General features: G+C 36.0%; 1 protein-coding gene and 1 long non-coding RNA gene across 4 annotated transcripts in view; both read right to left on the bottom strand.

Moving 5' to 3' along the window:
* Positions 1 to 3,072: 3,072 nt before the first annotated feature.
* Positions 3,073 to 11,508, bottom strand: LOC113114948 (uncharacterized). Its single transcript, XR_003293813.1, has 4 exons — positions 11,248 to 11,508; positions 10,620 to 10,669; positions 4,562 to 4,662; positions 3,073 to 3,700 (listed from the first exon to the last, which is right to left on the bottom strand). It is a non-coding gene; the product is annotated as an uncharacterized LOC113114948 (long non-coding RNA).
* Positions 11,509 to 17,891: 6,383 nt separating this feature from the next.
* The window catches only part of LOC113114947 (nephrin-like), a 136,477-nt gene continuing 131,661 nt past the window's right edge, over positions 17,892 to 22,707 (bottom strand). For 2 of the 3 annotated variants that reach the window (XR_003293812.1, XR_003293811.1), the window contains exons 7-9: positions 20,830 to 20,959; positions 20,582 to 20,716; positions 17,892 to 19,853 (exon numbers count right to left, since the gene is read on the bottom strand). Coding sequence is in view for 1 of the 3 variants with exons in the window: in XM_026282078.1 (XP_026137863.1) it covers positions 20,877 to 20,959 (83 nt within the window). In the remaining 2 variants the exon portion in view is untranslated. The remainder of the gene's footprint in view (positions 19,854 to 20,581; positions 20,717 to 20,829; positions 20,960 to 22,707) is intronic. The other variant, XM_026282078.1, reaches the window with a different exon arrangement.

The raw sequence follows: 22,707 nt of genomic DNA, 5'->3' as shown, positions 1-22,707 counted from the left end.
GGATTGATTTTAAAGTACTTTTACTTGTCTATAAATCACTCAATGACCTAGGACGGAATTATATTGCAGATTTGTTCACTGAATATAAACCTAACAGAGCACTCAGATCACGAGGATCGAGTCAGCTGGAAAACCAAGGGTTCACACAAAACAAGGGGAGTCTGCCTTTAGTTACTATGCCGACCGCAGTTGGAATCATCTTTCAGAAGAGATCAAATGTGCTAAAACACTAGTCACATTTAAATCTAGACTCAAAACGCATCTGTTTAGCTGTGCATTTATTGAATGAGCACTGTGCAATGTCCGAACCAATCGCACTGTATTTTAAGTATTCACTGTGTTTTATGTTAAATCATTTTTTATTTTTAACTGTTTTAAATTCATTTTAAATAAGTCCATTTTCAAATAAATTTAAATAGTTTTAAAATTGCTTGTTTTTATTTTTGTATTATTTTTCTTCATGACTATTTTACTTTATCATTGTGTACGAAATGTGCTATATAATTAAACTTGCCTTGCCTTGCCTAACAATAGTGTAAATTAATCCAATAACATATTATTTTTGTATTCATTTTAATAATTATAAAAAAATATATTCTTATTGAATACATTTGTATTTATTTATAACAAATTACTTTTACATTGGTCCAACACTAAATATAGTGTAACAGAAGCCAACAATATTTTAAACATTTTAATACAAAGCAATAATAATAAACTGGAATCAAGTTTTATTGAAATTAATTGTAACTTTTATGCATTTGTAATTGTTTACCATCTGAATAGTGCTTTAGTGCAAAAGTCTTCCAAAGAAACTTAAAACATCCATTCTCAATCAGCATGACTCCAATTGCTTAAAGGTATTTCCAAAAACAGATAAAAAGCCTGTAAGTTTGAGTTAGTTAGAGAAAAGGTCTAGAATCATTTGTTTGTTTCTTGAGAAGATATTTTGTCATCCAATGCAATGACACTCTGACATTTTAAAGCATGAAGCGTTCAAATACTTTTTGGGCACAATATATATTAATGGCAGCTGTGCTGAAACTCAGACATATATATGTGCATGATGCTGAAATATGTCTTGGGTTGAATTTGCAATACTATGCATCACTGTCCTGTTGGATTTGCTATACCATATGTCACAGTTTTGTAGAAGAGAGCGTGTGATTGGCACAGATTTGACACGCTCGAGTCATGCCTTGCCGCGTGAAAATACCTCCAACGCCGCAAGAACCAGTTTATTCACACAGACGAAAGACACTGATGAATCTCTCGCAGAAAAAAAGCTGCCTCACACAGTGTATCATTCCCAAATCAAACTGATGACATAGGAACTATCCGAGGAAATTGAAAACCCTAATGAATCTTTTCTACACAAACCCAATCAAAATGCAAAGCAGTATCTGACGGACCTCGAATTCGCCGCAAGCTAATGTCAGTTTATTTTGTATCCCGATTCAAGGGTCAATAACTGCCACAGTGTCCCATTAAACAGCACCAAAGCGTTCAGGATTATAGCCTGTGCAAAACTGCACCAAACCACAGTGGGGAAAACATTGAGCCCCAAGGCTTTATGAAATCACATGAAACAGGCCGGTAAAGGCCATGGAAACTGAAGTACGAGCTAAGAAATTGATCTGAATTCTGGGGTGTCAGGCCTTTTCTACATTTGATAAATAGCAGCTGCAGTAAGCTGGAGGAAGAAATGCAGCACCTGCAAGAGCTGAGTCCTGGTCTGCTGGGGAGACCCCGTCATCTGCTTCCTCCGCATCTGAGAGAAAGAGAGAGAGAGAGAGAAGGTAAATCACTTACTGCAGAGGTTACAGAGTGCAGTCGCTTTGTTCTGCTCTGAGTCTATGATCAGAAAATTCTAAAAACTGAAATTGATTTATGCATTTAAAAACACTTTGCATCGAAAACACTACTAGTACTACATATAGCCAAGTCCATTAGAGTGGACTGAAAATATAGAGTAGAAAGGAAAATAATGAATTCCACTGAAAGCACAGAGGTACCAATGTGTAAAATCAAACATTATAGACTTAGTCTAGCCTGAAAAGCCCCATTGTGATGTGTAAAGGCTTTAGTCAGAGTAAATGGCATATTTAATTTCACACAAACGAAAACGAGGCACTTGAATGGACTGTACTTTCTCGTCCCCGTTTTCATTTGCATTAAATTACATATGGCTCCTGGAGTGAGTTGAAATAAGGTGATTGCGGGAAGCAGCGCATGTACCTGCAAAAAAACATCTCGTGCTTTTTCATAGTCTAGTTATTGCTGAATGCTGCTCAAGCAAAACTATATGCTGTGTGTTCAAACGGAACTGAGGATTTATGGTTTTATTGGGGTTTTAGTTAGGACTGTACAAACTGTTCTGCTAGTTGTTATTCATACTTAAAGGGAAAGTTCAGACAGAAATGCTTTGAGATTTAGTCCGTTTTGATATATTTACAAAATATCTTCATGGAACATGATCTTTACTTTACTAATGATTTTGGGCATAAAAGAAAAATCTATAATTTTGACCCATACAATGTTTTTTTGGCTGTTGCTAAAAATATACCCCAGTGACTTGAGACTGGGTTTGTGGTCCAGGGTCACATATATTCAAATAGAAAATAGTTCTTTTAAATTGTAATAATATTTCCATTTTTACTGTATTTTTAATCAAATAAATTAAAAGACTTCTTTCCAAAAAATTAAAATACACAAATAATATCTCACTGACCCCAAAATGGTAGCTGAATGGTAGCATAAATGCAATACATTCCACCATGATGAATTTTGCTGTTGTATGACATTCATGTTGCTTTTTTGGACCTTGACAGCCATTGGACACTGTATGTTTTTGTTGTATGAAAAGGACGCTCTTAAAATTGATTTTGTGCTCCATGGAAAACACAGAAAAGCTTTCTTATGACACAATAGTAAGCAAAATATGACAGAATTTGTCTTTACATAGCTGATAAATGTTAAATAAGTAAGGTTTTTCAGTTCTGCTATCAGTAAACTCTGTGGCAGAGCCATGTTGTGATTTTTCCGTACTTCTGTCAGCTGCCTGTGCTCATGACTAATTTGTTTTGCAAATCAAATGCTATGACATTACAATTGCAGAATTCATTATGTTTGCAGAGGGAATGTAGCTTATCATCATTTATCATACATCACACGGTTTTGTTTTCTGTCTCTCTCCCTCTATCGCTCGATTTTTCTCCCTCTAGCTCGCAATCCCGATAAGATGCAGACTGAAATACGCATTCAGAAAACACACTGGTGCACTGATTGGTGTAGACATTCAGCCATTCGGCTTATTTGCATGAGGCTCAGCCGTGATCTTTGCCTTACAAATGAGATGTGATTGGTGGGATTGATGAATGGCTCATCAAATCAGTGGAAAGTAAAGCCGGTGTCTAAATCTACAAGTAAACCACCATGGTCGGAAACCGAATGACGAATAATTTAGTTTATGTGTCGTAAGCTTTATTATACAGGCCCAGGCTGAGCTGAATGTACCAGCAGTAGTGACTGTCAGTATTTTGTTGTTGTCTGTATAGCTGCTCTCTCACATCGTTTTGATAGTGTTGACTGAAAAAAGTTGGAGGTAGTGGAAGGGTCAAGGCCCATGACGGTATACACAGTGGCTGTCGGAGGAAACACGTCCACATGCATGAATCTCACTGATCCCGCCCACTGGTACCTGTCAATCAAAGAGATGCTAATGTTATACACTATACATTTATTTTTATACATTTCTACATTGAACTTGTGTTTCCTTTAATTCTTTATTCATTTTGTGTTCTTAAATAACACTTGACTTTCAAGAAATTATGTACTTAAAATGACTTTATTTACTTTTATTTTTGTCTTGTTCATTTTTTTAGGATCTTTTCAATTTCACTTTCAGGCAATGGGGTCACTAATGAAAAAGCTCTTATTTTTTTACTTAAATACAGGATATACCATTATTAAATAATTTATTAATGTAATATTAACAGGAATTTCAGAATTTATAATATCTGGGTTGTCAGGCTTTTGTTGACAGCAGGAACTGCATGAAATCCACAAGTTTGTGTAAAACATACTGATCACATGATCAGCATAATTTGAAAATAAATCTAAAAATAATCTTTTACAAGAAATATCGAGGATTCTGCATTCAATGTGTTCACCTTTAGTGTACAAATGTTAATATTTTTAATTTAATTTAATTTAATTTAATTTAATTTAATTTAATTTAATTTAATTTAATTTAATTTAATTTAATTTAATTTAATTTAATTTTCGATTTTCAATTTTCAATTTTCAATTTCATCATGGTGTCAAACTTCCGGACCAGACAGGACTGAATAACTGAATGAAAATAAAAATAAACCTGCCTTTCCTATCAGGGAAACATATGGGAATTACAGTGCCATGGACCTAGATGAAAACGTTAATACATCGGCCAAATTGAAATGTGTTCAGTGTTGTGACACACACGAGACTGAGAGATAAAACATATCCACAACACACTCCACATGTTCTAGACACCTCACAGCGGCATTTATGACAAGTTCACCTGACACGGAAGTTTTGTGTCAAACCACCATCAAATCCGGGCATCCTTTCCAGAGTAACCGAGTTATGGTCGACACGGAGCAGCTTCAGATCAGGGGTGGTCTGAGACAGACAGAGAGAGAAACAGAGAGAACACAAGCCTATTAAAAATATAACTACTGCCTAAATCTTATTGCACTGCTCAGAGAATGTTTATTTAAGAGGGGCAGAGAGACAACAAGAAAGAAATTAACAGGCTACTTCACAGTCAGAAAGAAATATGTGTGTCAATAATACACTAAACTGTGAAACTGCTTAATTATCTTGTTGGCTCTACTGGGACGGGGTGAAGGGGTCAATCCAAAATTGCAAAGCGGGGAGCAAAAATCTGCACCATTCCGTTCCCCGGTCGACTGATGATAAGAAGCACATAAAATTTATTATCGCTGTGTCAGATTAATTATGAATATTCGTGGCAGTAAAAACAGAGAAGGAGGTGTGGACAAAAAGAGGCGGATATTGGATTGTATTTCATGGTTTTTATGATAAACATTAAACGTGTCTGCCCGAGTCGATTCCACGGACCTCAGAGAAAGAGAGAGAGAGAGCAACAGCACAACAGAGAGCAGGCAACAGAGGAAAACATTCCAGTTTACTGCAGGAAAGAGAGAATTAAAGTATTATTCCGGGTGCAATACAAGGGTATCTGTTACAAAAGCAAATCATTTCTACTCAACTCTCAATTTATAAAACACAAACAAAAACCTCAGCATTTACAGTTATGCATTAACAATGGAGCAAGCCAATGTACTGGTAACTATATGTGTGTGTGTGTGTGTGTGTGTGCGTGCGTGTTAGATTATATATATTAGTTCTGTATATTTAATACATAGTAAGTACAGTTCATAATCAGAAAAGGAATGCAAACTATTTACAATTCAAACTTTTTATTTTTTATAATAACTTTGATGGAAATCTCCAGTGCAAAAAAAAAGTAACATTATTAGTATTAAAAAGGGACAAAGAGAAGTGCAGTGTGAGCAGGAGGTACTCAGATCGTTCGACCCTATTGTTCTGTATATTAAGGGACAGTCTGAAAAAGAGCGGACGTTGATTACCACAACTGAATAATTAATATCACAATTGCTGCTCCGGTCGAGAAAAACAAAATCTCATTGGCGAGCAGAAATCTCTTTCATGGCTCTGCTCATCATCTTTGTGTGCGTTTATGAGTTGGCGATAAGAAATGTGACACCCAGACGCCGGTGTCTGTTTGTTTTCATTTATTAGGTTTTTATTTATTCATGCATGTATGCTAATTCACGATCACCTTTCAATAAGGGTCAGAGAAGGTGACCTGACCAGTCGGGCGAAGCTGACCATTCAAGCTCGGCATTGAAAGGCTCACTTCCTGTTTGTACTAGTGCTGAGGAGTTGTATGTCTAGAGAGTCCTCTCCCACGCTCCCATCACGTGGTCAGAATGACGGTCAGAATGCTGGACGGTTCCTGTCACCGCCGTCTTCTCCTCAGATAAGGTCACATAAACATTAACATGCTATATTTAGGACTAAAACAAAACCAAAACAGCTTTGCATTTCCTAAAAGAATTGAAAACCCTGCAATGCAGCAAAAGCTACAAATCCTATATAGAGAGTTATAAAGAAAATGCAAATCTGATTTTAATATTAAAATCTCTTCATATTAATCATGGTGCTTAATATTTTTGTGGAAACGGTTATAGTTTGGGATTGGAAAAAAAATAAACTTCATGCATGAATTATTTAGCAAGGATGCATTAAATTGTGCAAAAGTAAACGTAAAGAGATTGACATCGTTGCAAAGGTTTCTATGCTGTTAAGCATCATAGATGTTTTCAACGTTGATAAGAATCAGAAATGTTACTTGAGCACCAAATCAGCATCTTAGAAGCTTTTTTTGTATCATTATAACAAACTGAACTAAATGCTTCCTTTCTGAATGAAAGTACTAATTTCTTTTAAAAAATTTACTAACCTCATACCTTATAACGCTAGTGTTTATTTATTTAATTTATTTTTTGCAATGTTTTTGAAATAGATTATGTTTTAAACTAACCTGTTTTTAATCCCACCGGCCATTTATAAAGCTATAAAAACCTTACTGACTGATGTACAGTATTGTTCAAAATAATAGCAGTACAATGTGACTAACCAGAATAATCAAGGTTTTTCGTATATTTTTTTATTGCTACGTGGCAAACAAGTTACCAGTAGGCTCAGTAGATTCTCAGAAAACAAATGAGACCCAGCATTCATGATATGCACGCTCTTAAGGCTGTGCAATTGGGCAATTAGTTGAATTAGTTGAAAGGGGTGTGTTCAAAAAAATAGCAGTGTGGCATTCAATCACTGAGGTCATCAATTTTGTGAAGAAACAGGTGTGAATCAGGTGGCCCCTATTTAAGGATGAAGCCAACACTTGTTGAACATGCATTTGAAAGCTGAGGAAAATGGGTCGTTCAAGACATTGTTCAGAAGAACAGCGTACTTTGATTAAAAAGTTGATTAGAGAGGGGAAAACCTATAAAGAGGTGCAAAAAATGATAGGCTGTTCAGCTAAAATGATCTCCAATGCCTTAAAATGGAGAGCAAAACCAGAGAGACGTGGAAGAAAACGGAAGACAACCATCAAAATGGATAGAAGAATAACCAGAATGGCAAAGGCTCAGCCAATGATCACCTCCAGGATGATCAAAGACAGTCTGGAGTTACCTGTAAGTACTGTGACAGTTAGAAGACGTCTGTGTGAAGCTAATCTATTTTCAAGAATCCCCCGCAAAGTCCCTCTGTTAAAAAAAAGGCATGTGCAGAAGAGGTTACAATTTGCCAAAGAACACATCAACTGGCCTAAAGAGAAATGGAGGAACATTTTGTGGACTGATGAGAGTAAAATTTTTCTTTTTGGGTCCAAGGGCCACAGGCAGTTTGTGAGACGACCCCCAAACTCTGAATTCAAGCCACAGTACACAGTGAAGACAGTGAAGCATGGAGGTGCAAGCATCATGATATGGGCATGTTTCTCCTACTATGGTGTTGGGCCTATTTATCGCATACCAGGGATCATGGATCAGTTTGCATATGTTAAAATACTTGAAGAGGTCATGTTGCCCTATGCTGAAGAGGACATGCCCTTGAAATGGTTGTTTCAACAAGACAATGACCCAAAACACACTAGTAAACGGGCAAAGTCTTGGTTCCAAACCAACAAAATTAATGTTATGGAGTGGCCAGCCCAATCTCCAGACCTTAATCCAATTGAGAACTTGTGGGGTGATATCAAAAATGCTGTTTCTGAAGCAAAACCAAGAAATGTGAATGAATTGTGGAATGTTGTTAAAGAATCATGGAGTGGAATAACAGCTGAGAGGTGCCACAAGTTGGTTGACTCCATGCCACACAGATGTCAAGCAGTTTTAAAAAACTGTGGTCATACAACTAAATATTAGTTTAGTGATTCACAGGATTGCTAAAATCCCAGAAAAAAAAAAATGTTTGTACAAAATAGTTTTGAGTTTGTACAGTCAAAGGTAGACACTGCTATTTTTTTGAACACACCCCTTTCAACTAATTGCCCAATTGCACAGCCTTAAGAGCGTGCATATCATGAATGCTGGGTCTTGTTTGTTTTCTGACAATCTACTGAACCTACTGGTAACTTGTTTGCCACGTAGCAATAAAAAATATACTAAAAACCTTGATTATTCTGGTTAGTCACATTGTACTGCTATTATTTTGAACAATACTGTATTAGTGTACTTCCTGCTAATATGAAAAGAAGGGTCTCAATTAAATATGTGCAGTTTCACATGATTAGTGCAAATTGTCACTTGACCAGAGCAGTTTATTCCTGTTTGCACCTTGAGAAGATGATGGCTGCATCAAAGCTCCAAAACTAAAGGCTAGTAAAGTGTCTTAACATAAATATATGATCAAGATTTTTGGTACACATGATCTTTAGGGTGTTAATATATGCATTCACATACATTTAGTTTTGTTTAGTGTGGTCATAGAATGAGTAAAAATGTTAATGTCACAATAGTAATATGGGATAACATTGAACTTATAAATACAATATAAATCAAAATGCAGTTGCTTATGAAAATGACAAAATATTGCACTAAATTAACAATTCAAATGTTACAAAAATGTACTATAATGATGTTGTAATACTCTAAGCATTAATATAAAAATTGTTTTTTGTATTTTTTAAAAAAAGTAAAGTTTTTGAAATGCGGTGATGGTTGAGTACACACATTATCCCACCGGTCACAATTGTGACCGAACATAAAACTATTTGTCACACACTTGTCACACTAAATGTCATTATTGATTATTTCAAAGGGTTACTACTAATGACACATCACTTGGATATTTTCATGTCTGGGAAGAATTTGGGAAGACACTGAATTGCAGTCTGCAGTGGCTTCAAAATAGTAATATAGCATACAAGTAATATGCAGTGCTAATCTTTAAAGTTAGTTTTTGTTTTAATCTTCATAAAAACATACAATTTACTCAGTATTTATATTCATTATGTTTTAATCAGTTTCACTCATAATAACATCTAATCTTAGCCAATCATTCATTAAGATGAGATGATGAGAGTTGATGAGAGTTAATTTAAATGTTTCATCATTTAACACCAATTAAATTAAAAACTTTTATAAACCATCAGTGATCATTTTTGTTGACAATAATATAACTGGTAATATGGACTACTTCTATTTTACTTTTATGGTAATTTTTGAAGCTTCCAGGACACACTTTCATCATCCTCAAAAGAAAGTCCAGACCTTCTGGTTAATATCTCTTTTTAACACATTTATGTAATATAGTATGACTAGTAGAACCCACAGTGTATGACGAGCTGTCCTTCCACACCGCCAGGAGCAGATATGTCTTTGTCTGCTGTACACTGGTACACCTGACTGGTCACGGTCATCTCAGATATAATTAATGGGTTAATTCATTCAATAATAAAAATGATTTCATTAATAATTCACCCTTACATTGTTTCAAACCCGTGAGAACTCTGTTTATCTTCAGAACACAGTTTAAGATATTGTAGATTTAGTCCGAGAGCTCTCATACCCTCCATTGAAGCTGTGTGTACGGTCTACTGTCCATGTCCAGAAAGGTAAGAAAAACATCATCAAAGAAGTCCATGTGACATCAGAGGGCCAGTTAGAATCGAAAATACATTTTGGTCTGAAAATAGCTAGAACTACGACTTTATTCATCATTGTCTTCTTTTCCGGGTCTGTTGTGAGAGAGTCCAAAACAAAGCAGTTTGGGATATCCGGTTCACGAACGAATCATTCAATGTAGCTGGAACTTTTTGAACCAGTTCACCAAATCGAACTGAATCATTTAAAAAGGTTCAAGTTCCCAGTAAGCATTAATCCACAAATGACTTTTTTTTTTATGTGGCTGACACTCCCTTGGAATTAAAACAAACCAACGTTCCGGAGTAATTCATTTACTCAAACAGTGCACTGACTGAACTGCTGTGAAGAGAGAACTGAAGATGAACACCGAGCTGAGCCAGATAACGAACAAAAGATTGACTCGTTCTGAACCGGTTGCATCGGCTTTTTGGATCACCTGTAGTTCTTTCGGACAGTTCGATTCAATAAACCAGTTGAAGAAAACGGTTCACCGGTTCTTTTGCGCTCTACGTAATGGCATCATTGGTGATGATTGTCATTGATTCAAGCCTTCGGTTCACCTGGGCTCATAACACTAGCACAGAATCAGTTCAGAATCAATCACCAAAAGAATCAGTTCAGTTCAGACGCTCTGTGTGTCATTCTGCTTCACGCTGAAACACACATGCGCAACTATCATCAGCTCCTCGGTTCTCGAATCGGACGCGTCTGACAGAAACGGTTCTTGACTCGAGAATGAATCAATCTTTTGTTGGTTATCTGACTCGGCTCGTTGTTCATCTTCAGTTCTCTCTTCACAGCAGGTCTCACGGGTTTGGAACGACATGAGGGTGAGTTATTAATGACATAATTTTGATTGATGGGGGAACTAACCCTTTAACAAACCAGTGCCTTCATCTTCACTCTGCTCTCCCAGATCATCCCTATATAGAAAACACACATACACTTCTAGAAAAGCCACAAACTCACTAACATAAAAGTTAGAAAAAGCCCAAAGAAGGTAATGACTTCACACTAACATTAATTTCCCTATACCTGCACAGAAAACCAGACAGAAAAAGAGGATGGCTTGAGATATCACAGACACTGAGTAAGAAGGTGAGCCACTATAGACACAAAAATGGTCGGAAACAGCCCCAATTGTGGCTAACACTGAGAAATGTTGCCTGTGGAAAGGCTGCTTTAATGAAAGCTATTTTTCTCCATTTAGGCCAGAAGTATTAAGCATAAAGGTGAGACATTGTTGTAGTTAGAAGGGTGAAATATAGCACCTCTGTTACAGAGTAGCTGTGACACATGGTATGGTGAGAAAAGAGAAGTCAGAGAGAAAGGGGGAGTTAGAGACAAAAGACGAGCGATGCGAGAGATAAATAGAGGTGATAAAAAGAGAGATAGCGAGCGAGCTGAGCTAACAAAGGACCATATAGTGGGAAAAGGATGAGAATAAGCAAAAGAGAAATGGAGCTGAAAGCAAAACAGGAATGACAAGGACATCGCTCACCATCCACGTCCAGAAAAACATACTGTAGGTGATGGGGTTGGCATAAGTCAGTGTGTCTCCCAAGTTCACATACACAGAATCAGACTTCATATGAACACTAGGGGCATCTGGAAGCCAAGTCAAAAAGATAACATCAAAACAAGATAAGAATTTACTTTATTGTTTTTTTAAAATCTATATCATGATTTTTAATTAGGCTACCATTATTATAATATAAATTCTTATAGTAGCAATATCATTTATTATGGTAGTATTAATATTTTAAAATGACTTTTACTTCACATCTTTAGTTGAAGTATTTTTGTGGTTATATCCAAACACACACACACACACAGGGAGAAAGAGGGAGAGAGAGAGAGAGAGAGAGAGAGAGAGAGAGAGAGAGAGAGAGAGAGAGAGAGAGAGAGAGAGAGAGAGAGAGAGATTTTTGTACCTTTATTTGGGTAAAATGTATTTGTCTAATTTGTTCAAGTTTTTAAGTTAATGTTTTTCATTTAGATTTTATTTGAGCTTTATTTCAAATAAAATATTTTTATTAGTTTCAGTTTTAGTTAACAATGACTTAGTAATATACAATTAAATATGATATGAATAATACATAAATAAATAATATGAATATTATATATATATATATATATATATATATATATATATATATATATATATATAGCATTATCTTTTATATAAATATAAAAAACTCAACTATCTCTGCATTTACTATACATATCACAAACATTATATTTATAAAATATTACAATAAAATCTAAAAATGATTTAAGTGCATTATAACTATATAACACAATTTGTACTCAAACTCCTAGGAAAGTGGACCTAAAATGGTTACCTCATGCACAATTCTTTTTTCAATTGCACATTTTTTTTTAAACAATCAAACATTTTGACTATGAATTAATACATTTATAAAATATCAAAATACAAAAACAGATATATATACTGTGCCTAGAGTCGTTTGTGTCATTAGCGTCACATAACAACAAGACTCTACACTGTAACAAATATTTTTGAGTCAGATAACATACTTTGAGTTGCTGTTGATTAAACAAGTCCCTTTTTCATGTCAAGTCAAATTCTCAATGAAGTCAAGCTTTTTAGGCAGAGCCAATTACTTACAGTTAAACCAACTCTCTCTCTCTCTCTCTCTCTCTGTCTCTCTCTCTCTCTCTCTCTATATATATATATATATACAGTATATATATAAAGTGTTCCCAGTCTACTGTGAACTCTTGTGTTTCATATAAGGTGTGCTAGATGTGAGAATTTACAGTTGCTCGTTAAAAACATTTTGGTTGAATCTTGCTCACCAGGCATTCAGCCTATAGCAGCGTTTGCTAATTGTAGCACATTTAAATGACGTTCCCTTTTGTTCGGGCCATGACAGTTCAATTTCCACCTCAGCTAATTTCAACAACAGCGCAAACGATTTTGAAGTAAAGTTAACTTGTGGCATTTGACTGTCTAAATTCGGATGTGTTGATGCCAGACTTGCCTTTGTTTAAGTCTCGATACAGTGTGCCTCTGCACTTCCTGTTTGAATTATTCACAGGGCGTGAAAGCCTTAACAATCCAGGTCTATTGTAATGTCATCTCTATTCTGTGTAGAGCAGAAACACTGCTATTTCAAACCCCCCAGTATTCCTCCATGGCTGGTTGCAAACATGTCTTGGAGTCGCTGTCGCTGTCGCTGTACGGCCGCACACGTCTCAACAGAGGGAATGCTTACTGAGGCAAATTAACAATGCACTTGAAAGGCTACAGAATTAACACCCCCTCAAAAAGAATCTGTCACACTCTGTCAGGATAACTGTATTATTAAAAGGGATCAGAGAACACTAATGAAGAAGAGCATCAGCGGATGCAAAGTAGATATAAAAATAAATAAATAAAAAAAACATTAAGAAGTTGATTTCATTCAGCCATGTATAACTATTTTTATAGCTGAGCAATTACTGCTGACATTTCTACATGCTTGCACTGACCATCTAAGGCCTACTCAGATCATCCGTACTGATACAATAATAGAATTGCTGTATTAATTTGACAATATTAATCACATTAAGGCTGGTTAGCACTAAAGGTTCTTTCTTCCAGAGTTCTAATAAACCTCTATTTCAAATAAATATGAAGAAATATGTGCATTCTTGATAAGGCAACTTACATTCAATAACTAAGTGTATACTTAGTGAGAATGTTTCACATATAACTGCATTTAAACACACTCCGTTTGTACAGGAGTAGCAGTTTAAATAAGCTTTTTACGTCAAGAATTAGAATGAGACGGCAGAGAAAATGCATGGCTAATTATTTCATGGTGTGCAATAAAAGCTGTATATTAGGACTAATTTTACACAACATCTGTGACACTCATAAGGTTTTCACTACTAAAACCAATGCTGTGTTTTCCATAACTTGCTGCATAACTCAATTTACATGACGTAATTTAACTAAATGGTCCCAGCGCCATCTTTCTATTTGGTGCTTGTTTTCATGTGTAAACAAACCCAGATGGAGCTGAACCACCAAGTTATTTGTCTTTAGTGGTTTCTATTAATTAAATGTCTAATTAGCGCTTCATTTACTCATCACAGCTTGCATTTTACCTGGAGAAAAAGAAAAGACATTAAAAACAAAACATTCATATCTAAAATTCATAACAAAATAAAACTTGAAAAATTTGAATTCCTCCCGTCAGACCTTTCATCGATTCTTCATCATCATGCAAAAATGTATGATTCAAAAATAAATTAGCACTGCTTTGACCTTCCTCGTATGCAGGGAAGTTGCATTGAAGTTCCTAAAAAAGTGGTCCTGAAATGGTTGCCTCGGGCAAATACAGCAAACTCCTCTGCCTCATCTCCATCCGTGTCCCCAGGAGGATCATATCTTCGACCAAGTGGGCCATTACCACCAGCGTAATCTCTGGCGTGTACAATCCTCGTCTCCATTGTTCCTAACGGGCAGAAAGAGGGGGGCCTACATGGAAAACAGCACCATTGGTAAAAGCTATTCAAATGGCCCATACATAATGAATATCTAGCACTGTCAGATGCTATTGTCTGAGAACGTGGAGATCCATTAGTGCAGAAGGATTTGCAGGAACACGCAGGCCTAGATTTGAAGGAGTGCTATTATTAAATCATTAAGGAAGTGGGAGTGCTCTTTCTTTCTTTTTCTCTCTCTGCGCCCTTCTCTTTTTCTTCATTTCACTTTCAAGTGTGTGTACGTCTGTGTGTGGGCTTGAATTGGCTAATAAATATGTGGTACAAATATTGAGAACAGCGTAGATTGGCTTTGCAGAACAACTTTTGTGGTAGTTTACACTGAGAAAAAAAAAATCCATACTATCCTGACTGATGATATATGCGACCCTGGACCACAAAACCAGTCGTAAGTCGCCCGGGGTTTATTTGCAGCAATAGCCAAAAATACATTGTATGGGGAAAATTATAGATTTTTCTTTTATGCCAAAAATCATTAGGATATTAAGTAAAGATCATGTTCCATGAAGATATTTTGTACATTTACTAACATAAATATATCAAAAACGTAATTTTTGATTAGTAATATGCATTGCCAAGACTTCATTTGGATAATTTTAAAGGTGATTTTCTCACTATTTAGATGTTTTTGCATTGCATCCTCAGATTCCAGATATTCAAAAAGTTGCATCTCGACCCAATATTGTCCTTTCCTATCAAACCATACATCAATGGAAAGCGTATTTATTCAGCATTCAGATTATGTATAAATCTAAAAATTGTCACTTTATACTGGTTTTGTGGTCCAGCGTAACATTTTAACCTTGCTTTTCACTCATCCTGATTACATTAATTGGCATTTATACATACAGTATCAAGTATTTGTGTTAAAGACTAAGGTATTCAAAACATGTGGCATTAGTGGTTATTAGCAAAGATGTTGATTCTTGTGTCATCTTTCATGCTAATATGAGTTTGTCTCACAAGCAGCCTGACTGTCAACAGTGTCAAGACATATTGGGTGCCTATTTGTGTCACATCAAACTGGTTAGTTCCACCCACAGTGAAATCTCATTGGTTCCAAGTCCTGCTTTACTAAATCCTTTCTTTTTTTGAATATACAGTGGTCAAAAAGTCAATATAATTATTATAAAAAATCAGTCTAACTGAAAGGTTAAATAAAAAAAAACACGAATAATAATAATAATAATAATAATAATAATAATCATATTTATATTAGAATATACAAATATTATTTTATATTTTAAGTAATGAAAATTATTTTTAATGGTTTTAGTTTTAGTCAACGCTAACACTAAATTATTTTGTTATCATTAAAACATAGTTTAATGCAAAATAATTATGTAAAAGAATTTAACATGATTAACTAATTATATAAATTGTTTTTACTATATTTATAAATATTTAAATAAATAATTACAATATTTTCTTCATTGTACATTTTTCTAAATCCCTATTTGAAGGTATAATATCACACATTTTTAATTTGGTCTTAGATTTTTAAACCTCCCATGTATGTCCTGATGGCTATTTGTTGCTTACTACAGCATTTTGCTTTCAAAACTCGTTGAATCTCTCCTAGTTAGGCTGAGGTGTCAGAGTTAGTTTGAGTTCCTCACACTGTACATCCAGCTTGAGCTTTGTGCGGTTCTTCCAATCAGCGTTGGAACGCTCTATGATGTAATCGCCCCCATCTCACAGAGAAACGTTGATGATTTCCAGGGTCCATTCGTCGAAGTGATAATGAGGATCTTTTTCTGTCACAAACATACAAAGACGTGAAACAACCCACACAGAACAGGTGAATCACAGAGCTGTGACAATACAAATCCACAAAACCAACCAAAATGTGAACTGCTGCACATATATACACACACACACAAACACTGAAACAGCTGTTTTTTCCGCTAAAACCCTTCTCCCAGAGAAAGCTCTTTGGAGGAATACCGCAGGGACCTCGACACAAGACTGCTAGAAGCTTTCAACATGAAGATGAAGACCGGAAGTGTTGGGTCGCATTCAGAGCGACAGCAACGCTCATTTAAGCTGCATACATTAGCACAAGATCACATCTGCCAAGCTGCAGTGCCAGAACCCATCGATGTTTTATTCAGAATGCATATGGCAATGTGTGTTTACGTCTGTTTGAGTGTTTAGAGCGCCTGTGAGGGTGACACAGTTCGTAATGTCATGTAGTGCTGTCTGCTACCTTTCACCAGCTTTTCAAAACGCAGGTGATTTCATCCGGATTGGCCGAGACTTTGACAGGAAGTGGTAGTTTCATCCTCAATGACCTGGACCTGATCGGGCTGCTCATCCAAAAACTCTGGAGGAACTGAATTTCACACAGTGACACACACACAGATACATCACATTCAAGGTGCGAATATGTAAGCAAACATATTTCTAAACTTGTGAACACAATGAACACAACAATTACACAAAGCAAACTGCTTGTCATACCATATTGTATGTACTGTAAGCAACATATCTAACAAATAAATACATAATACATTAGCAACTCTATTTAAAGACTAACACTAACTCTGCACTGCCATTAACACCCCATGAATTACAGAGATGCATACATTTACATTTCATTTTATAATCTGTTTAATATTGAATATATGAATATTAATATTGGCAAATATTCCTATATATTTAAAGGGGTCATATGATGTTGCAAATAAGAACATTATTTTGTGTATTTGGTGTAATGAAATGTGTTTATGCGGTTTAACATTATTTTGCACATAATGTGCATTATTGATTGTCCTCTATGCCCCGGCTTTCTGAAAAGCGGCATTTTTTACAAAGTTCATCGGTCTGAAAAGCAAGGTGTGCTCTAATTGGCCAGCTATCCAGTACGTTGTGATTGGCCGAATGCCTCAAGCGTGTGACGGAAATGTTACGCCCCTTGCCACACTGTGATGCGTGTCCCAGTCAGAACACCGGCGCGACAAGACAAAAACAATAAAACCCATTACAAATGAGCCATTTATTTGACCAGGTGGGGACATAATTACTGGTTATAATGACTTGTACTGTCTTTTTATGCATTGCATTGTGCCATGTAAACACAAAACAATGTATGCATTTGTGATCGGAGAAGCGACAAACAACAAGCGCTACTCTAAACTGCACGTACTTACAGAAGGTGAGTCAAAACAGCTGGCATTGTATTCTTCTCTCCCAGGATCAGGAACCAGTCCTCCATAAATTGCGTTGCACACATCTGAATATTTGGGTTGAACTGTTCTGGAACAGTGTTGTAAATACAACTTGACCACTGATTTCTAGTTGTGTCCTCTTTTGGAAGGTCAAACAAAGTATTTTCGCTTTCACAACGAAACACACAGCATCTCCACAACATGGCACACACGTTGTGTGTGTGTTCACTGCTGTGTGTGTGCACTTAGGATGGGTTAAATACAGAGCACAAATTCTGAGTATGGGTCACCATACTTGGCTGTGTGTCACGTCACTTTCACTTTTTTTTACTTTCAGTATACATACATATTACATATACGTTACATACATATGGTCATACTTTATTTTAAGGTCCAATTCTAGCTATTTACAAACCATTAACTATGACTTCTATCTATCTATCTATCTACACACACACACACACACACACACACATACTGTGTATGTTCTGAAATTCACTATTTACAACTAGTAACATGTTGGCAAAAAGTTAATTTTGCATCATATTTATAAGAATTGATTTAAGAAAGCAGCAGATTTTGAGTCGTTTTCCCCTCTAACGTCTGGCGCGGCACTGGTCTGTTGTGAATAAGGCGTATGATTTATTGTGCTGTTGATCTCTCTGGGGGGCTTCTGTGTCTTTGTCTCATTAATGTACATTGTGTCATTTCAGAGCGAATGAGGATTCAAATGCAGATTTTAACACAAACGATTTGCGTACATCTACAAGCAGACACACAAACACAAGCTCAAATACACTCACACACACTATGAAAGTGAAAGATGTATTATAATCTTAATATAAGACAATAAAGCAGGCAGAGTGATAATTAATGGTCTGTTCTTACACAGACAAGATATTTAAATCACAAACTGTTGAGGTTTGGAAACAGACAAAGAGTGTGCGCAAACACACACACACATACACAGTGACATTCCGTCATGCTCACAAAGCGTGTCAGGCTTTGAAGAGGTGGCTGGCTGGATCAGACAAAACAACATCAAAGTCAAACCATAATCATTGCAGACATAAAGACACACAAACACACAGAGAAAAACACACATCACACCACACACTCGCTATACACATTAGGAGGTATAGACTCATTCAAACATATATCAGAATACTTTCCAGAACAAAATAACAGTACATCTTCATACCAGAAAGCTACAGCAACCAAACCCATGATAACAATACTATCAATGAATGTTTAAAAATTACACACTAGTGAAAAATAACATAAACTAGCAAGCAATTAATGGAAAGAAAGAAAGAAAGAAAGAAAGAAAGAAAGAAATAGTGCAAAGGCTTATGATCAATTAAATGGCTTACGTTCAATAATATAGATTAACTTGATTAAGAGAAAAATCAAGCCTCATAAAAGACGTGAGACAATATATAATGTTATTTCACATGGATGTTTTATAAAAGAAGAACAATTTCAAAAAACTCCCCTTGGAATAACATCGCAAAAATAGACTATGAATATTCGATAAAGGCCTTCACAGTAACAGCGTTCACCTGCTGTGAAATCTTTTTGTTTGCCCGACATGCGTTACGGCTCCGCAGGGACCATCCAACAAAACTGAAAACCTATAAAACTCTAAGCAGACCACTCCTCTGCTCACAAACGCTATAGTTTTATAGCTGAATTTCTTTAGAAATAAAAGCTGAGCCATAACGTTTGGCTTAGCTGGTAAAAAACTACGACTGATCTACTCACAATATCTTCAAAGATTTTTTTCCTTAAACTGGCCACGTATCGACAGCGCTAGAGACAGACTCTAACAAGGTAATGACTTAGTGATAACCGCCTGCCAGTCGAAACCTAATAGAGACATTAAAAAAAAATTCCCAGGAACGACTGCCAAACTTCCCATCAGTCTTTGCAAACATTTCACAATTTCTTGCCTCTCCAAAGAGCTTTTATTGAAACTTCCTGCACAAATTCAGGTTTCTTTTTTTGTTTTTTTTTTGCACAGATACACATCAGAAATCATCAATTAGTGCACACTTCTCAGCATTAAAAAGAACCTGGGTCAGTTTGGAGCCAAATACACCTGAAATGAACATGTATTTGCCTGTGTTTTGTGAACCAAGGGGCAATTCTCTTCAGTCTGTTGATGTGAATGGATCGGCCGGATGGCAAAATCCCCTTAGGAGTGCTGGACTATGTAATACAGTATTAGCTGTGGCTGTGTGTGTATTTGCGCATGAGTGTTATGATGTGTAATGGAGTGTTTTAGTACACGACGGTGCCCAAACTCCAGCTGATATTTGCCATGGGATTGCTGCTTCCAGCCAGGCAGTCCAGATCCAGCGTCTGACCCCTGTACACACCAGCTGCTTGGCCACGATTTTCACACTCACTGCCGGATCTGACTCAGACACAATAACAAGAACAACTAGTTAGAATGTGACTGATTCTTAGGCATATCCACAAAAGACATTGTGAAAGTTACTTTCATCCAATAGACCAGATACTTTCATCCATACTCTCAAACAAAACAGTTCTGACCCTATCCATTAACATCTCATACATAATTGATGAGGATATTAAGATTCATAGACTCTTTATTAAGAAACTTTTATGCTCAACTCTTTGTTGACAGTTTTATTCGCTGCACACGTGAAATAGTTGTACTTGTTGACCATTTTTAGTATTTTGAAAAAACAATGCAATAAAATAATAAAAAAATGAAAATATATAACAGCATGTTAAACATATATAAAGATATAATATATCATTGTATATTTTTTTTTATATTCACTGATTTATTTTTTGGGAATATTTAAATTTAAATACACCGAAATATGATACATTTAAACACCAATTAAATGTTTAAGGACGCTAATCCATTTTATGCTCACCAAGGCTGCATATGTTTTATTTTATTTGATCAAAAAATCCTTTAGGAACTGTAATACTGTGAAATATTATTACAATTAAAAATAGATGTTTTATATTTAAAAATATAATTTTATTCCAGGAGCCATTACTCCATTCTTTATGGTCACACGATCCTGCAGAAATCATTCTAAGATACTCATTTGCTGCTCAAGAAACATTTCTAATTATATAAATTTTTAAATGGCTGTACTGAACTTTATCGGCTTTGTTGCAGGAGTCGAAGCAGTAGGTGGGAAGATTATGGCTGGGCTGGAGGATGAGAAGCAGCTCTCGTGACACACCACGCTGTGAAAACACCTGCTTCGATGCAGTCTGCACAACTTTATTGTTCTGTAGTTCACACACAGACATGGCTCTGCCTGACCTTAGTAGTTAAGCAACTCCTTTATGCTTAAATTGATTTATAAGGGATCATTCTACCTAAATGTTAAACGGTCACTTACAGTAAACAGTGAGCTCTTCAGCACGAACCCTAGAGAAGTGGTTGCCTTCACAAGTCAGAAAAGACGTACGTCTCTTCATGTGACACTTTATGCATACGGTTAGACACTGACATCCTCCCACTATTATCCCCTGCAAAACAAATATTACATATGAGAACTTTCACTTTTATTGAGCATAATATATGATCTATGAAAAGGGCTATTATAAGGAATGTAATGCCATGTTCCAGGCAACTCTTAACCATGTTTTTCCAACCTTCTACTTGTATTCCAGTTCCGAGCTCTGATGTCACATAGCTTGCGAAACAACAATGGCAGCCCGTATGGACAATACTGCCTACGGATACGGTGTTTATGCAAGTGGTACACAGAGACTTTAAGACAATATAACATGTAATAAATTAAATAATCTAGCTAATAATCTTGCGCTCAGGTAGTTTGGCATGACTTGCCTGGAATGCTACAAAGTCATGAGTTGTTTAAAGTTGTGATTTATGGGTTCAAAAACCTGCCTGGAATGCAGCACACGTGCTCACTTTGCACACAAGAGTGGAAACATTAGATCATTTTACTGTTATTTGTTTAATCAGAGATACTATAGTTCATGTGTTTGATGATTAAATGCAAAGAAAATCTTTTTGACAAAAGTGGTGGCGTCCAATGTGGCTCTTGTAATCTCACTTAATGCATGAACATATTTCAGTGAGGCAACTTTAGCAAAGCCACTTTAGCAAAGTTTTGAAATGAGTTGAATACATATATTAGACATTACATCAGTGACAGAAAATGACCATAAAATCCATCTTATTTCTAAATGTTCTTCTGGGGAAAGTATTGAAAATGAGCCTTACAGTACCTCCATAATTTTCACTATTTTAATGGCAATGTTTTTAATTCTGCTCATTTGCTAAGCTAATTGACACCTGTTTAAATGTTAAATGGTTGACCCTGGCTTCATGGTTAGTTACGGCCAAACTAATAAAAAAAAAGTAGCATAAAAAGCTCTGAGAGAAAAAAAATAATTAACACAAACTCTAAATGTAAGATCAGATGTAAAACACCTCCAAATGAACAAGTTGGGTTCTGTGAAGCGCCGAGCAGCCTCAGGTCGGCTTTTATTCACTTATGTTTCATTCAAATCAACCTCTGGAGAGGAAGAGCGAGAGATTAAAAAAAAGAGAGACTCTAAAAGCCCCTGATCTCACAGAATATTGTGTAGTAACTAATAGAATCTAAAGTAAAAGCAGAGTCTTGATGGAGACTTTGAATCACTCTCAGGTCAAGGCTCGCTGGCTTTATTTCAAACAATAATTGAGAATTATTCCTTTAATCAGGCGCTACACCTCACGAAGTTTTTCGCTGGCAGTGGAATAACTTCTGAGAGTGTTTAGATCAGTCCTGGTCCTGGAGGCACCCAAACACTGCACGTTTTGCATGTCTCTTTTCTCTGACACACCAATTTCAGGTCTTGGAGTTTCTACTAATGAGCTGATGACCTGAATCATTTAGGTGTGTTTGATTTAGGAGACATGCAAAACGTGCAGTGTTGGGGTGCCTCAAGGACCAGGGTTGGGAATCAATGGTTTAGATGGTACTGTAGTTTATATTGTTGATGGACCAATCAAAAGCAAGACATAGAAACAGTGTCATAAATAAATAAAAATGTATTAAAGCAACAACAAGGATGAACAAGTGTGATGGCCACCATTTTACAGAACTGCAACCTACCTGGAGTCTCCACAATTACAAAGTGACAAGGTGAGACTTGGCTTGGGTAAAAAAAAAAAAAAAATCCTAAAATATTACCCTCACGTAATAAGAATGGACTGGAGGATCACTAGAAGAAGTGTAACAGCAAAGATTGATCTCCTTTCCCTC

The sequence above is a fragment of the Carassius auratus genome, chromosome 15 (genome assembly GCF_003368295.1).
Source record: "Carassius auratus strain Wakin chromosome 15, ASM336829v1, whole genome shotgun sequence".
Taxonomy (NCBI): domain Eukaryota; kingdom Metazoa; phylum Chordata; class Actinopteri; order Cypriniformes; family Cyprinidae; genus Carassius; species Carassius auratus.
The sequence above is the reverse complement of the archived record's forward strand: the minus strand, read 5'-3'. Positions and strand labels throughout refer to the sequence as shown.